At 37.1% G+C, this 17,031-nt stretch overlaps 3 protein-coding genes across 3 annotated transcripts in view; 2 read left to right on the top strand and 1 right to left on the bottom strand.

The window, feature by feature from the left end:
• LOC132182230 (uncharacterized) overlaps positions 1-1,553 on the bottom strand; it is a 4,346-nt gene extending 2,793 nt beyond the window's left edge. The window contains exon 1 of the mRNA XM_059595420.1: positions 1,205-1,553. Coding sequence (XP_059451403.1) covers positions 1,205-1,553 — 349 coding nt within the window. The remainder of the gene's footprint in view (positions 1-1,204) is intronic.
• A 1,001-nt stretch (positions 1,554-2,554) lies between these two features.
• Positions 2,555-4,459, top strand: LOC132181255 (alkane hydroxylase MAH1-like). The gene is made up of 2 exons (XM_059594387.1): positions 2,555-3,571; positions 3,719-4,459. The coding sequence occupies exons 1-2, from the start codon at positions 2,644-2,646 to the stop codon at positions 4,318-4,320; spliced, it is 1,530 nt and encodes a 509-aa protein (XP_059450370.1). The 5' UTR covers positions 2,555-2,643; the 3' UTR covers positions 4,321-4,459.
• Positions 4,460-15,133: 10,674 nt separating this feature from the next.
• On the top strand, positions 15,134-16,830 carry LOC132183205 (alkane hydroxylase MAH1-like). The gene has a single exon (XM_059596608.1). The coding sequence runs from the start codon at positions 15,134-15,136 to the stop codon at positions 16,673-16,675; it is 1,542 nt and encodes a 513-aa protein (XP_059452591.1). The 3' UTR covers positions 16,676-16,830.
• The last annotated feature ends 201 nt before the right edge of the window (positions 16,831-17,031 follow it).

Below are 17,031 nucleotides of genomic sequence, written 5' to 3'. Positions count from 1 at the left end.
ATTTTTTTTTAAAAAAATATATAATATATTTTTATTTTTTTATTAATGGGACAAATATTCTATTTATAGCCTACTATTAACTGGAAATTTTCTATGGATCCTGTTCCTATTTTTTTCCTATATGAATTAAATACTATTTCTTTTTATCATTACAACCAATGAGAGAGGAGAAAGAATAGAGAATTATTAGGACATGTGAAGGAGAGAGGAGAGAGAATCAATTTTTTATAATTTAATAATGTATTGGGCATCTACAATATTTTCCAATGCATTGGAAAACACTGTAGATGCCATTTGATGTTGGTTATATTTAAGGTTTCTGATGTGAGTGATTTTTGGTGTTTTTTTTTTTAAAAAAAAAAGATTTTCCCTTAACATAGGGAAGGAAATAGATTATAGGGAGTATGACTATATTATGGATCCAAATATGAAATGGGGAGCTGCATGTCCACTCAAACTAGTTGCTCAGCCAACACCAGCAAATTAAAATATCATCTATGTATGTGCATGAATGGCTCAAGCAACATATATATGTTAATTAAAAGGGTGATATGAAATTAATGGTTATTATAAGTGAATATCATTATATCATACTTAATGAACATATTTTAGTGTGACATAAAACATTTTGTCTAAATGACTTGCTAAATTCTATGCGCGATCTTATTCCATGGTGTCATATTTTCCAAACCATAAAAATATCGGAAAGAGTATAACTTCTATAAGGAGCTAATGTAAACTACCTCTTTTGTGCCCACTAATAAGAATTGGCCACCTAGGATTATTGTACTATATCAAATAAGAACCAAAACACCAAATTATTAGGTTTCTTCAATTTTTTTTTTTTTTTTTTTAAGAATGTGGAGGAGGGTTGAGGGTGGCTCGCTGCCACCCCCAGCCCATTTGGGGTGGCCGGCAAGCCACCCAAATGGGCGGAGGTGGCTGCGAGGCCACCCCATCACCATGACCCATGTCTCCTCCTCGCCCTAGCCTCAACTTGCCCAATTTTGGGACAGAGGCTGTCCCAAAATTGCAGTTAAATTTGCAGATATATCTCTCACTAACTCATTTGAACTGCAATTTCTGGATAAATTTGTAAAGGGACCTCACTTCTCCATACGTTGATGACGGCCTACTTGAGATTGTGGGTTTCAAAAATGCTTGGCATGGGCTGATTTATCTCCATCTTTAGTCCTGACCATACATTCATCAGAATTGATGGGGAGCCACGGAAATAACCCCTCCCAGTTGATGATGATACTGTTGTGGTAGAAATTTCTCACTTCGGCCAAGTGAACTAGGGTGGCTTCGGCTCTTGGGTTCTCAAACCTCAGGTTTGGGTCTACAACCACAGCCAATTCTTCATCTTCGTGGGTTGTAGAGCAGATCTGGAAGAGGAAGCCGTAGGAAGTTGAAGCGAGCAAGAACAAAACCAGAAAGAGGCTAGGGCGAGGAGGATACATGGGTGGTGGTGATGGGGGTGGTTCGGCCACCCCCTTTCCAAGATAGGGTGGCCGAACCGGGGTCTCCACCCATATGGGGCGGCGAGCCATCACACTCTTTAAAAAAAATAATAAAAAAATAAAAAATAAAATTGAAGAAACCTAATAATTTGGTGTTTTGGTTCTTATTTGATTTGGTACAATAATCTTAGGTAGCCAATTCTTATTGGTAGGCACAAAAAAACTAGTTTACACCAGCCCTTTATAAAAGTTATACTCTTTGAAAAAATGATCATCTTTATTTTAAATCTTCTCTATTTTTTTTAATTAATGCATTTAGAAGGGTAATGTTGTCCAAAAATTTTAACATAAAAAATATTTGGACAATTTTGCTCTTTTAAATACACTAACTTGAGGAAATAGAAAAAATTTGAAACGGAGAGAATCCTTTTCCAATAATATAATAATAATTAATTAATTCCCATCAAGGCGTTTGGCATGGAAAACAAGCATGAGTAACAAGACATGCAATTACCCAGCCGTCCGTGTCAAAGGGCTACTAAGACGTCAATATGTATATATATATATATATATATATATATATGTGAGCGATGAATAAACCAAATATTAATTAATTAACTTGAGCATTTGTGCGCAATTGATTCTGACATTCTCCCAAGCGGCCACCGGCCCACCGTATTGATCCAAGCACGAGAATGTTGTACTGTCCATACGCAATGGGAAGGATGGAAAGCATATGGGGAGAAGATTGCTTAGAGTTCAAGCCAGAGAGATGGATACCTTCTATGATAAAAATAAAAACCTATGAAACAAAAGATAAAATGTTCAAATCCTAAGAGTTTTTAATATTTAACGCTTCATGAAATTATGTTGCGTGAAATTGTTGGCTAAGAAGAGGTACTGAGGAGGGCTGCTAGGTGTCCAAAGATTCTTTCCAAAAAATTTCTATGGCCAGTACTATTATTTCCTTAAAATTTTTTCAAAGTAAAGAAAATGAAAATGAAAATGAAAAATAAAGAAAAAAGAAAAAAGAAAAAAGCTTGCCTTTTTTAGAAGAATCTCTTGAAATGTCTAACCTTATCTCGCAGCAGTGAGACCCACCAGACAGCCAAATCAAGATGTAAAGATAAGAGCAATCATGAAGCTCACAAAAACACAAAGCTTCAAACAGTAAGCTCCAATGGCGACAGTTGAGTACGCAGAGATAGCTGTAGCATTTTTGTGCTTTCTTTTTCTTTGGCATTGGATATGGAACAGAGACTCACCCATCATAAACTGGCCTCTCGTCGGAATGCTTCCGGGGCTTCTTCGAAATGCATCCAATGTCCACGATTTCATAACCCAAATTCTAAAACATTATGGAGCCACTTTCGAGTTCAAGGGCCCTTGGTTCACCAACATGAACTTTGTTGTCACCGGCGATCCCGTCAACATCCACCACATCATGAGCAGAAACTTTTCCAACTACACCAAAGGCCCCGAGTTCCGCCAGATTTTTGAACCTCTGGGAGATGGGATTTTCAATTCCGATTCCGACTCGTGGAGGCACCAGAGGAAGCTGATTCAATCCCTGATAAAAAACAACAAGTTCGAGCTGTTCTTGAAGCAAGTTGTGCAGGAAAAGGTGGGAAAGGGGCTCATCCCTGTTCTCGACGGGGCCTCCAGGCAAGGGATCGAGGTGGATTTGCAAGACGTTTTTCAGCGATTCACATTCGATAACATCTGCTTGATGGTTCTGGGTTTTGACACAAATTGCCTGTCGATTGAATTCCCCAAAGTTGCGTATGAGAAGGCGTTTGATCAAATAGAGGAGAGCGTCTTTTTCCGACACATCGTGCCGGAAAGCATTTGGAAGTTGCAGCGATGGCTTCAGGTCGGAGAAGAGAAGAAGCTCATCAAGGCCTGGAAAGTTCTTGATCAATTTGTGTACAAATGCATCTCATCCAAGCGTGAACAACTGAGCCAAAACAGAGCCCAGAAATCGGAGGAATTGGCAAACGTGGATTTACTCACAGCCTATATACAGCTAGAAGGAGGAGAAACCGATGGTTTCACAAAATATTCCAACAAGTTCATAAGGGATGCGGCATTTAATCTCATGCTGGCAGGTAATTTTAATGTTTGATGTACTAAATTGAGAGTTTTAAATTAGTTGCAAAAGTAGTAAAATTAAGTTTAGATAAAGTACGTGAAGTTTTTCCAAATAACTTTAATACGTACAGTTTAGAGTTAAATTTCTAGTTCTGTTGCTACAGGTAGGGATACCGTAAGTGCAGGCCTTACTTGGTTACTATGGTTAGTTGCAACGCATCCATCAGTGGAAGCTAAGATTATAGAAGAGATTAGAGAGCATTTGGTGGTTAACAACGAGCTCAAGTGGGATACAACAGGTGCGGTACTAAACAAGCTAGTTTATCTTCACGGAGCCATATGTGAGTCCTTGCGGCTTTTCCCATCTGTACCTTTCGAGCACAAGTATGCAGTTGAATCTGATGTTCTTCCCAGCGGCCACCATATTAGCCAAGGTACGAGGTTATTGTACTCGCTATACACAATGGGAAGGATGGAAAGCATATGGGGTGGAGATTGCTTAGAGTTCAAGCCAGAGAGATGGATATCGGAGAAAGGAGGGATTGTACATGTCCCATCTTACAAGTTCATAGCATTTAATGCTGGCCCAAGGACTTGTTTGGGTAAAGACATGAGTTTCATTCAAATGAAAATAGTTGCAAGCAGCATCATCTGGAATTATGGTGTTCAAGTGGTTGAAGGCCATCCCGTTTCTCCAAGCATCTCCATTATACTCCATATGAAGCATGGTTTGAAGGTTAGGATTACCAAAAGAGATGCTCGTTGAAGATCCAAGATTGTTTAAGATAAAGATGCATGCCAGCTAGGCAGCTAGCTAATTAATTTGTAATCCAATTATTGGAACAAAATAATTGTTAAGATCATAAATAAATAAATGTGTGGTGTACATTAATTGTTACTAGACATGGAATTTCTCTTGGTGATTCTTTTTTTTTTTTTTTTTTTCTGAATATAATTTTTGATTTTATTTAAATTATCAGGAAATAGCATATTACTCTAATAAAATAATATTAAAAATACAATAAAGAATATCATCAATCCATATTTATGACATGTTTAACTGCTCCTATAACTAGATCACGGGTAGTAGCTAGAATTGACACCTCTCCTAACGTGACCAATCTACACTGCTCCTATAACTAGATCATGGGTAGTAGCTAGAATTGACACCTCTCCTAACGTGACCAACCTACCAGTTGTACGTGCATGTAACAAATTATTACGTACGTACCCTTTGGCCTTTGGGTGTCCCCCCACAAGTATATCATATTTACTCCAATTTTGTAGGTTGGATTTAACAGCATTCAAACTGCTAACCTGCTTTACCGGTTATCGATTTTTACATTTATATACACTTAGTCATGACAAGTAATTTCTATATATATATATATATATAAAAGAAAGAAAATATTATGGAGGAGATGCACGTGATGTGAAGAAAAAATAAAAAATAAATAAATAAAGAGGAAAATCAGACTTGTGTCTACGCAATTCCATGCCACCAGCGGCCAGCGTAGAAGAGAAAATAAAAGGAGGAAGAAAACGTGGGTTTCTACGGTTGAAAACTAAAGAAGAAACTCTTTCCTTTCTCTTAAGAAAGTTGACACGAATGCAACCCCTTATATTAGTGTTTTTTTCATTAATTTTATCAAATTTTATTTTTATTAATTTAATTTTTAGTTTACTTTTTGATTATTTTTATTTTAATAGTTTACTATTTTAATTATTTATTCTGCTTAAATTAATTGCATATTTAATTTTATGTTTAATTTTAAGTATTTATTGTGATTAAAATTTATTTAGTGTACATAATGTTTTCAAACTCGGGTTCCGAACTCGGGAACTTGCGGTGCATTTTGAAGAAGCCCCGGAGGTTTTTGAACCTCTCGGAGATGGGATCTTCATTTGAATAAAACTCATGTCCTTGCCCAAACAAATCCTTGGGCCTGCATTAAATGCTATGAACTTGTAAGATGAGACATGCACAATCATTCCTTTCTCCAATATCCATCTCTATGATCCAATTAAGGCTAACAATTTTGACACGACCCGACAATCCGACACGAACACGATACGAAATTATCGGATTTGAGTTTACCTTAAACGGATTTGGGTCGTTTACGACCCGTTTATATTGTGCTTAACGGGTCGTGTCGCGGGTCACCCGCTAGACACGTTTAACTTAAAAAAAAAAAAAAAAAAAAAAAAACATGTGGTGACCGTGGGTCATTGGATGCCACTGCTGACTGCCTCGATTCTGCTACCTACTGCAATGCCTGTTTCAACTTTTCACTAAAAACTAAAATGTTTAATTGTTAATATAAAAAAAAAAAACTATTTTTTTTTTTTTTTCTAATTAAAAGGGTGGGAAGGGGCAACCAGTGTAATTTCCCCCCTTGGGCGTTACCATCGGGGTCTCCACCCGCTGTGGAATGTTCGGTTTTGAGCCATAGCTACTGCAGGGGAAGGCGAGCCCGTCACCACAACCCCACTAAGGTGCAAGTCGGTAAAGCCCCTTCAAAGTAGCATCTGGTTCACGCATCTACTACCGCAAGCGGATTCGAACACGCGACCAATATATATATATAAATAAAAAACTGATTTGAAAATTTGAAATAATGAAAAGCATTCACATTTAGTGTTCACGTGCTTCATATCAGAGATTCAGAATGCTATTGCTAACTAGCCTACTAGAGTCTAGGGTAGTGTTTGGCAACCGGGTTGTGCCCACCTAGATACTGTGCAATTTCGGTAATTGTGCCTTTTAACACGTGACCCATCAAACTCAATTTTTAAAATTACCTTTTTACCCCTTTATTTTCTCTTTCAGCGCACAGACTTGATCTCCCTCACAGAGTCTTCTCCAAAGCCAACCTTTGCCAAAACCCTCCGACTCTGTGAGATTGAGGTCTGGTTCAGTGCCACGCATCGTTTTGTGGTCATTCTTGGCGACTGATAAAAGTCACAGTTGGAGCAGAAAGCGACCATGGACGTTATGAGGTAGTTGCGGAGGCAGTTCTGGGATTTTGGTATTTTTTTTATTGGATTAGTTTTGCCCGGAGGAATAGAGTGAATACTAGATACTGCCCAAAAGATAATTGAAGACGTGCTATGAATTTTCCATATTGAAAGACTTAAACTTGATCAAAAACACATGGAGGCTTTGAAGTTTTCCCAGAAAATTAGCCGTTTTTTCCATTGAAGCAAACGGAATTTAAACTGATCTCTTTTCTTCTTTCTTTCAATTTTTTTGGGCGTTAGAGCAATTCTAAATGAGAGGTTTTTGTTGGTGGTGAAAAGGGATTTTTGGACGACCAATTTGAACAACTTCAGAAACTGCAAGATGAGAATAGCCCAGATTTTGTGGTTGGGGTTGTGTCGATTTTCTTTGAGGATTCTAAGAAGCTCCTCAACAACATGGCCAGAGCTCTGTGAGTGTTTCTTATTGATGTGGTTGATTTTGGAGAAAAGTTGATTTTGTATGTTTTGGGAGAAGGAAAGTACTTCACTTATAGGAGAAAATTATCATTGAATTCTTTTCCACTTGTGTAGAGAATAGAAAATTGTGGATTTCAAACAGGTAGATGCCCATGTTCATCAGCTCAAGGGCAGTAGTGAGTTCTGTAGGGCAGTGAAGTGAGTGTCGAGGTTGGACCACTTGAGAGAGACGAAGGCGAGGACTGAGGAATGGGATTCCAACTCGTTGAAGGCCTTCTTAAGGCCCTCTTTCTTCGCGTCTGTGCATTCAAGAGCCGCCGAGATCGTTTCCGGTGTCTCCATGATAAACAGGATTTACCGGGGGAGACTGGGATTCACTGCGTGTCTTCGATTGAAGAAGAAAAGCCAAACCCAACGGAGAAGAAAGGGATGAAATTGCAGTCTTTCTGAGAAAGCAAGTTTTAAGGCTGGGGAGTTTCAGGGAAAAAAAACTCAGAAGGTGTGAAGAGAAAGACAAGGGCAATATGGTCAAATTTCCCTCAATATTGAAGTTGAAAATCCAAAGTTTGCTGGTCAACATTGGCAATCGGTCAAAAGGTGAACAGTGTTTAGGCACAATACCGTTGCCAAACGATCCCAAGAATTCTACCCCTTTACTTAAAAAATAAATAAGAGAAATTCTATCATTTTAGCCTTTTCCCTCTTCATCTTTCATTCTTCCTCTTCTATCATCTGCACAAAGTCACAGACTGCACTCCGCAAACAATACCCATCGGCCATCACCCATGGCGTCTCGCCGTCTCCATCTCTCATTTTCTCTCTCTCTCTCTCTCTCTCTCTCGCGCAGCTCGCGTCTCCATCTCGCTGTCCCTCGCTAGCCAGCCTAGCCTCGCCTATCTCTCTCGTGCTGCCGCCGCTCACTAGCCTCATGTCCTCGCCTCTCTCGCATGCCGCCGCCGCTTCCCTCTCACTCTCAGCTCGCGTCTCTTTCTCCCTCTCACTCCATCTCTGATCTCTCTTTCTCTCTTCTCTTGATCTGATTTTGTCTCATGATGATTTTTTAGGGTTAAACGCAACCCGATCCGACCCATTATTTTAAACAGGTCTCACGGGTCGTGTCGGGTGACCCGTAAAAATTGCCGTGTCGGGTGAGCCGACCCGCTAATTAAACGGGTCGTGTTTGGGTGAAGCTTAAACAGGTTGCGGGTCACCACATGTCATAAACGGGTCGACCCGCAGACCCGTTTTGCCAGCCCTTCCAATCCCTAGACAACAAGGGAAAAATAATTGTTGAGATAAATAAATTAGTGTGTGGAAATTATTCCCGAAATCGAATTTCTCTTTGTTGCTTTGTCTAATAATTAAGAATATATAAGTCAAACCCTTGTTGATAAAGGGTGATTTGTTTAACTTAAATTAAAGCATGTGTTTATCGTAAATTGGTGAGATTTGTTTATGTTTGAAACTATTCAAATTACTTTTAAAGCTCTTTAAATAGAGCTAGCATTTCTACACAATCAAATCAATCAATTAAAATGTAGCCTCTAAGGCTTTCACCGATAGATGTAGATGTAGGAGTATGACTTTTATTTCCCTTTTATTCACCTAAATGTGATGTAATTTTTAGGGATAAGTTTACATACCCTCTCAAATTACCATCTAATTAATAATTTTTTTTTTTTTTTTTGACATGTCCGCACAAAAGGGGGAGGGCGATTCGAACTAGTGACCTCCACTTCATTAAGCGTGGTCCTAAATGTCCTCCCAAAATTTCAATTGTGACAATGTCCCCCAAACTACCAAAACATTGTCAATGCCCCTCCAATGACGAAACTACCCTTAGTAAAATAGAAACAAAAATACTAAAACTTCTAGAAAAACCTAAAATTGAAAGAAAAAAAAAATCATTTTTATAAGAAAAAAATTTTACAAAAGATTTAGATTTTTTTTTTTATATATATAAATAGAAAATTTTCCTTTTTTAAAAAAAATATTTAAATAAAAATTTTCATTTTTTAATAAATTAAAAATTTTCGTTTAAAAAATAAAATAAAAATTCGTTTTTAAAAACAAAATTTTTTAAATAAAAATTTCCGTTTAAAAAAAAATAAAAAATGAATTCTTTTTCTTTAATTAAAATTTTCGTTTTAAAAGAAATTAATTATTATTTTTTTCAAATTTATAGGGATATTTTTGTCTTATTTTTATATATGAGCAATTTTATCTTTTTGATAGCCTTGGGAGGGACATTGACAATGTTTTGATAGTTTATGAGGACATTGTCACAATTGAAAGTTTGGATGGTACATTGTCAATTATGTGGTAGTTTGAGGGGGTGTGTGAACTTTACTCTTGTTAGAATATTTAATATATTATTCTAAGGTTTATTGTCTTTCTTATTAGAGTTTATTTTCTAACTTAAGTAGTGTATGGTTACTTACTTATCACTTATAACCTCTCTATAAATAGACACATCTGTATTTATGCATATAACATTACCAATATAATGTTAATTATATGCTTCCATCTCTTTCTTCTCTTTCTTTTTGCTCTCCACAATATATTCAACAATATATTTAACAACCCTAATTTAAAATCAACAAGGACTTGAGATGTATCACTGTTACATTTTGATCTCAATTAATTATGATTTTATAAGGCACATCGCTTTTGAGGGAAAAAAAAAAGCACAAAAATTCGACCTTTTTTTTTTAAAAGTAAAAGACACAAAAGTCCTACTTATAACATTACTCTTTCGCATAATAACCTTGAAACGCACCATAGGTCATTTATCCTCTCTTTGGCCCCTAGTTACTGGATGCGGCGGTTGTCATTCCGTATGAAGCTATCGCAGCAGCAAGTGAGGAAATGAAAGCTATGTTTGGCCCCAGCCAAGGCTGGCACTGTAGCTGGAACGGCACTGTTCCAGCTACAGTGCCAACTAACACGTGGTAGCAAAATTGACTTTTTCATCTTAATTTTTTTTTTTTTTTTTAAAAAAGTTAAAATATTATATATATATATATATATATATATATATATGAGGTAAAGATAGGCGTGGTTCCACTCACCCTCTGCCAAAAAATGGGTGGCCGCACCACCACATTGCGTTTTCAAGGGGGCGGCTCCCCGCCTATCCGGGTGGTCCCGGGGCTACCCCTGGGCCAAAAGAGTATCGGTAGTGGTCAGATTCATTGGTAATAGAGCCACCCCTTAATAACGGGCCGCAATGGTCACGTGAAACTGCCCGGGCAGCCCACTTGGGGTGGTCCGCCACCCCCAAATGGGTAACTCCATTCCCTTTTTTGTTTTGGCCAGTAGGAGGCCACTCTGGTGGTTCGACCATCTTCGACGGGCTCAAGTGGTCTAACCACCCCTTGGCTTTCAAAAAATGGTGGCTCGTAACATCCCCACCAAGGTCGAAGTTTGCCACTTTTCTTCTTTTTCAACAAAAATTCTTGCAAAGATCTATTTTTCTTCTTTTTCAACAAAATTCTTGCAAAGATCTATAAGGTCTATCAGAGTACTTGATTTTAAAAGATACAATAAATGCGTAAAACATTTTTTTCAAGAGATTTTATTACAAGTGGAATTAGAAAACATTAGATTTTAGTTGCGGAATATCATATCATTACAATAACTTATATGAAAAGACTTTGAAAATTAATAATTATTCCCACCCCATTCTGGCCTCCTATTCCAGCATCCTTTCTACCTGAAAACAAGAAATAAAACTGAATGAGCCCAAAGGGGGCCCAGCAAGTAAAATCCACAACCATAAATAGTTTTACTCCTTGTTCTCAGTTTTGAAAATCATTTTCGCAAATAAATATAATTCTAGCCATAATAATATCTGTATGTACGGTTGCATCTCCCGTAACATATACATACTATTACATCTAGTAATAGATCATCGTTGTAAATCATCTTTATAAATCATCATCATAATGCATCATTATAAATAATCTTTGTAAATCATCATAGCATATCATCGTTGAAAATATAGTATCATTTTCTCATAATAGGGCCCATGTACACTATTACCCCTGTGCACGAGGGTTGCGGGTCCTTGTGACCATGGCACTGAACTGTGGCCACAGCCATGCCCGACCGTCAATTAACTCTTTCTTGGTGCACTCAACGGTCTAGTTGATGGAATACCACCTTCTGGCATAGCCTCCTTCAGTGGTTTCGCCTCCATCCGAGTATCGGTACCGAACTCCTCTCATCTTACTTATCTTGGGGCCAAAAATACTCTCCTCCATACATGTGCCCTCATTTCATAAACATTTATCTCATCTCTTGTACTTTTCTTTGTACTTCTTTTGATGCATCTTAGGGCAACATGTAGGAGGGTTTATCATCATTTTTCTTTCTTATAATCATCATCATTTCTCAACTTTCTTTTCTCAAATTGAAAACCTTTTCAAATATAAACTTGTTGTATTTAGAAAGCGTTTAAATAAATAGAAACTTTCTAGATAATTCTTTTAGAAATCCTTCATGCATGCAACATAACTTCATAATACATAAATAAAATAATCATTTACAATTTACTAAAGAATGAATAAATAGCATGACATGAAGTAATTTTAGAAGGGGTAGTGAATTTACTTACCTCTAGACTGAAGCTAAAAGTGGTATGAAGGAATCTAGTTGCTCCAATATGACTAACACCACTAGTATATCTTTTGAAACTAATTTCTAAAGTCCGCTATCTCTTGTGTTCTTTCTTTCTTGTAGCGCTTGGTCTCGCCCTTTCTCTCTCTGTTCTGAGTAAACACTCTTAGAAAGAAGAAAGACCGAGTAAAAAGCGGAAGAAGGAAGAATATATGCAAGAGATGGGAGAGGAGATGAGTGGTGAAAATTGTGAAGGAGAAGAGCTCTATTTATAGGAGAAAATCAAATACTATTTCACCAACCCTATACTATTTCACCAACCCTATACTATTCTACCAACCCTATACTATTCTACCTTCTTATTCTACCATCCTTATACCTACCATTTACTATCCTATTATTTCACCAATTACCATTCTCTAATTACCACTCTCATAAATTTCCCAATAATTAAAATCCTTAACTACAATGGATATTAAAATAATCATCATTATCGAAATAATCTATTTAAATAGCTTTGAAAATTCTGGGGCACTACAGCCCGGCCACCCCATTTTTGGCCAAGGGGTGGCTGGAACCACCCCATCGTTCTCTTCCTTTTTTTTTTTTTTTTTTTTTTTTAATATTTTGCTTTTAAAAAAAAAAAATTTAATATTACAAAGTCAATTTTTGACACTGTACATGTCAGATGGCACTGTACTATTCCAGGTATAGTGCCGGCCCGGCTCTTGGCAAACATAGCTGAAAGTTCGTGGCAGCTTGCAAGGTTCAAGTACCATCAGCTGAAATTATCATGTTCAAGTAGCTAGAATTGACACCTCTCCTAATTGGTGTACCCTACAAATAGGCCATATTTACTCCAATTTTGTACGTTGAATGTGATCGCATTCGAGTTGTTTTCCATAATAATCCTGCAAAGCCCCAAATTTCGACTGAATTGTCTTTTCAAGATGTTGATTATTGTCTACATTATAATATAGAATTGGTCTAATCGTAATCACGTGATGTGCACTTGATCCATTTACCAATAAAAACATACCACATCAATAATTTTTGTTCTTTATGTGTAACTAAAAAAAAGAAGAAAAAAAAAAGTCAAAAGACAAAGAAAATGAAAATAGCTATTTTATGGTTATTTTATTTTAGAATAAATATAGTAAAAGTTTTTTTTTTTGTCAACACGTCAAAAATTTTTTCTCTTTAAATTTGTTTTTTCAAAAATTTATTTTTTTAGTCAATCGAAATGCTAATAAAATCTTTATCATTAAAATTTTTTAATAGCCGTTAATCTCATTCAAAAAGCGCCATGCTTTTGGCACACAGAGATAGTTGTAACATTTCTCTGCTTTCTTTTTGTTCGGCATGGGAGATGGAACAAACACTCATCCTTCATAAATTCGCCTCTTTTCGGAATGCTTCCGGGCTCAAAATATTATTGGACCCAGAATATTAAATGAAGCATAACTATTTATAAGAGAAGAGTAAATTATGGACCCAAAATATTAAATGAAGAGCCGTCCGCTTAAACCAACTACTCAACCATAAAGTATGGCTATGAGTAATGCTAGATTATGGACCCAAAATATATATAAAATGGACTGCCACCCACTCAAATCAGTTGCTCAGCCACAGGTAGGAGTACTATATATAAGATACGAGTAGATTATGGACCGAAATATTAAATGGAGAGTTGCCCGCTTAAACCAATTGCTCAGCCACAAAGTAGGGTTGTTTTTACGAGAAGAGCACGTTATGAAAAGTAAAATGCATATAAGAGAACAATATATATATATATATTTCAAAAAATTTAATTGAAGAAAAATTGAGCAAGATATATCTAAACCAAACACTATATATGATTAGGTTATATAAGTGATTATAAACCGTGGCGGAGCCAAACAAAATTATTATTGTGGGGGCCAAACTAAAAATATGTTAAACATAATTTAGAACAGAAATGAAGTAATTTATCAAATAATTATATGTGTTTAACAAAATTATATATAAAAAAGTTCATAAATACATGTCAAAATATATAATTGTTATATTATCAATGTACGCAACATGTCGGAGCTAGTCCAAATTTAAAAAAACATAAATACAAAGTGTTGAAAATAAGAAGGATCCACTATAATTAGACTAAATGCATTTCATAAAAATTCAACCAATCTAATTAAGAGAGCAAGCTATCTTGGATAGCAAGAGGTGTTGCCATGTTGGTACGTAAGTGATCAATCCTAAAAATCCTCTCTTAAACTGCGTAATTTAATGTAGTCAAATTGTAATAATCTGAATATATACAAGAGGAAGAGGGAGAGAGAATAAGTATATATATTGATGTCCAATGTCCATGCATGTATGGCTTACATGCCCCAACTAAATTGTCTTGTCGCATCAATGTCCATGCATATATGGCATGCATCTATCATGCCATAATTAGGGGTGTTAACCTATTCCGGTTTTTTAGTTTTTTGCCAAAATCGGGAACCGAAATCGGATACCCCGGTTTTCGGTTTTGGGAAACCGGAACCAGGACCGGGACCCTGGTTAACCGGGGTCCCGGTTACCAGCCAGTTCCGGTTTTACCCAGTTCGGTAACCGGTTTTTGAAGAAAATTTTTCCTACTCTCCAATCAGACTGTTTAAAAATTTCAACTTAGCAAAATAATCGGCCAAAATTACACCATGTTCTCTGCTACTCACCGTCCCACTCCCACCAAATCCGAAATTGCAGCGCCCCAAATAAAACAAGCCCATCACAAATTTAATGAACATGCATGTAAATGAAGTAATGAACACTAAAAAGTAGAGTAGATTAAATTGTATCCACTAAAACCAAGCAAAACAAAAAAAAAATTCATAAATCAACAGAGAAAATATTAAAAAAAATAAAAAAAATCAAAGAAGCTCAAAAATAAAAAGTCTAGTGCTAGTGCTCATTGCTCGGCTAACGCCTGACGGAGCGAGAGATGGAGATGAAGCGAGAAAGGGAGGCGAAGCGAGAAACGGAGAAAGAGAGAGGCTGAATGGGTGTGAGAAATGTTTGAAATGAAGATTCATCGAATGGGTGTTGTACTGTTGTGAAATGCATAGGGGGAAATAAGAAATGGAGATGTGAAATGAAGAAGAGGACTAGAGGAGAAAAATCAGAAAATGGAGAAGAGGAGGGGCTTGGGCGTGATGTGAGAAAAGATGACGGGGACTTAGGGGAGAACTGGAGACCTAAACTAAGCATAAAAAAATTAATATATATATATATATATAAAATTTAATAATATATAAATATTATTTAATAAAATATAAACCCGGTTCCGATATTTTCGGTTTTTACCGAAAATATCGGAACCGAAGTATCTGATTTTTGAATTTTTCAACCAAATTCCCAATTTTCCAGTTTCGAGTTTTCAATAATTTTTGACACTCATAGCCATAACCAATAATTAAGCCGTGCACGCGCGCCTATAAAAGCGATTCAGCTTTGGAACCTTAATCACAAAACCACAAAAGCTTCGTAAAGATCCAATGGCCATGCTTTTGTACGCAGAGATAGCTGTAGCATTTGTTTGCTTCATTTTTCTTTGGCATTGGAGATTGAACAAAGACTCCCCCGCCGTTAACTGGCCTCTTTTCGGAATGCTTCCAGGGCTTCTTCGAAATGCATCGCATGTTCCCGAGTTCGTAACTCGAGTTTTAAAACATTCTGGAGGGACTTTGGAGTTTAAGGGCCCTTGGTTCACCAACATGAACTTTGTGATTACCGGTGATCCCGCGAACATCCAACACATTTTGAGCAGAAACTTTTCCAACTACCACAAAGGCCCCAAGTTCCGAGAGGTTTTTGAACCCTTTGTAGATGGGATTATTACTTGCGATTCTGACTCCTGGAGATATCGGAGGAAGCTGATTCAGTCAATGATAAAGAACAAAAAGTACGAGTTGCTCTTGGAGAAAGTCTCCTTGGGAAAGGTGGAAAGCGGCCTCATTCCGATCCTTGATCACGTCTCAAATACGGGAATTGAGGTGGATTTACAAGATGTTCTTCAACGCTACACCTTCGATAGTGTTTGCTTACTGGTTTTGGGTTTTGATCCAAATTGCCTCTCCATCGAATTTCCTCAAGTTTCACATGCAAAAGCGTTTGATCAAATGGAACGAAGCGTCTTTTGCCGACACTTTGTGCCAGAAAGTTGTTGGAAGTTGCAGCGATGGCTTCAAATAAGAGAAGAGAAGAAGCTGAGCATTGCTTGGAAAATATTTGATCAATTCGTGTACCAATGCTGGCAATGCATCTCATCCAAGCATGAAGAACTGATCAGCCGGAGCATGACCCTGAAAGTGGAGGAACCCAAGTTCGACTTGCTGACAGCTTGTATAGAGCTAGATGAAGTCGAAGGAGGAGATGAAATGGATGGTTTTACAAAATCCAACAAGTTTTTGAGGGACATAGCATTGAGTCTCATGTTGGCAGGCAACGGCACCATAAGTTCAAGCCTCACCTGGTTTCTATGGCTTGTTGCAACACACCCATCAGTGGAAGCTAAGATTCTGCAAGAGATGAGAGAGCATTTTCTAGTTAACAGTGAGATCAAGTACTGGGATATAAAAGAAATAAGTAAGCTAGTTTATCTCCACGGCGCCATATGTGAGTCCTTACGCCTTTTTCCACCTGTACCTTTCGAGCATTTGTGCGCAATTGATTCTGACATTCTCCCAAGCGGCCACCGTATTGATCCAAGTACGAGAATGTTGTACTGTCCATATGCAATGGGAAGGATGGAAAGCATATGGGGCGAAGATTGCTTAGAGTTCAAGCCCGAGAGATGGATTTCGGAGCAAGGAATGATTGTGCATGTCCCAGCTTACAAGTTCATAACATTTAATGCAGGCCCTAGGACTTGTTTGGGTAAAGACATGACTTTCATTCAAATGAAAATAGTTGCAAGCAGCATCATCTGGAATTATCGTCTTCAAGTAGTTGAAGGTCATCCTGTCTTACCGAGCATCTCTTTCATACTTCACATGAAATATGGTTTGAAGGTAAGGGTCACCAGAAGAGCTCCTTGATGAAGAAGACTGCTAATCTATGATCCAATATTATCCCTGGACCACAAGGGAAAAATAATTGTTGAGATAAATAAATGTGTAGAAATTATTCCCGGAATCGAATTTCTCTTTGTAATAAGAATAAATCAAACCCTTGTTCATGATAAAGGGTGATTTGTTTAACCTAAATTAAAGGATGTGTTTATGTTCATTGGTGAGATTTGTTTATATTTGAAACTATTCAAATTATTACTTGGGAAAATTACAGTTTACCCCCCCAAAGTTGTCAGCGATTTGCAATTCCGCCTTCAAAGTTTCAATTTTTGCAATCCACCCCCCTAAAGTTTCAATTTTTTGCAATTCAGGCATTCCGTCAG

Source organism: Corylus avellana, chromosome ca5 (genome assembly GCF_901000735.1).
Source record: "Corylus avellana chromosome ca5, CavTom2PMs-1.0".
Classification (NCBI taxonomy): Eukaryota; Viridiplantae; Streptophyta; class Magnoliopsida; order Fagales; family Betulaceae; genus Corylus; species Corylus avellana.
The sequence above is the reverse complement of the archived record's forward strand: the minus strand, read 5'-3'. Positions and strand labels throughout refer to the sequence as shown.

What these genes read in the sequence shown, in the direction of transcription:
- LOC132181255 (XM_059594387.1), top strand. Translation starts at nt 2,644, where the DNA reads ATGGCGACAGTTGAGTACGCAGAGATAGCTGTAGCATTTTTGTGCTTT. An exon ending in ATTTAATCTCATGCTGGCAG is followed by an intron (nt 3,572 to 3,718) that starts GTAATTTTAATG and finishes CTGTTGCTACAG; the next exon opens with GTAGGGATACCGTAAGTGCA.
- LOC132183205 (XM_059596608.1), top strand. Translation starts at nt 15,134, where the DNA reads ATGGCCATGCTTTTGTACGCAGAGATAGCTGTAGCATTTGTTTGCTTC.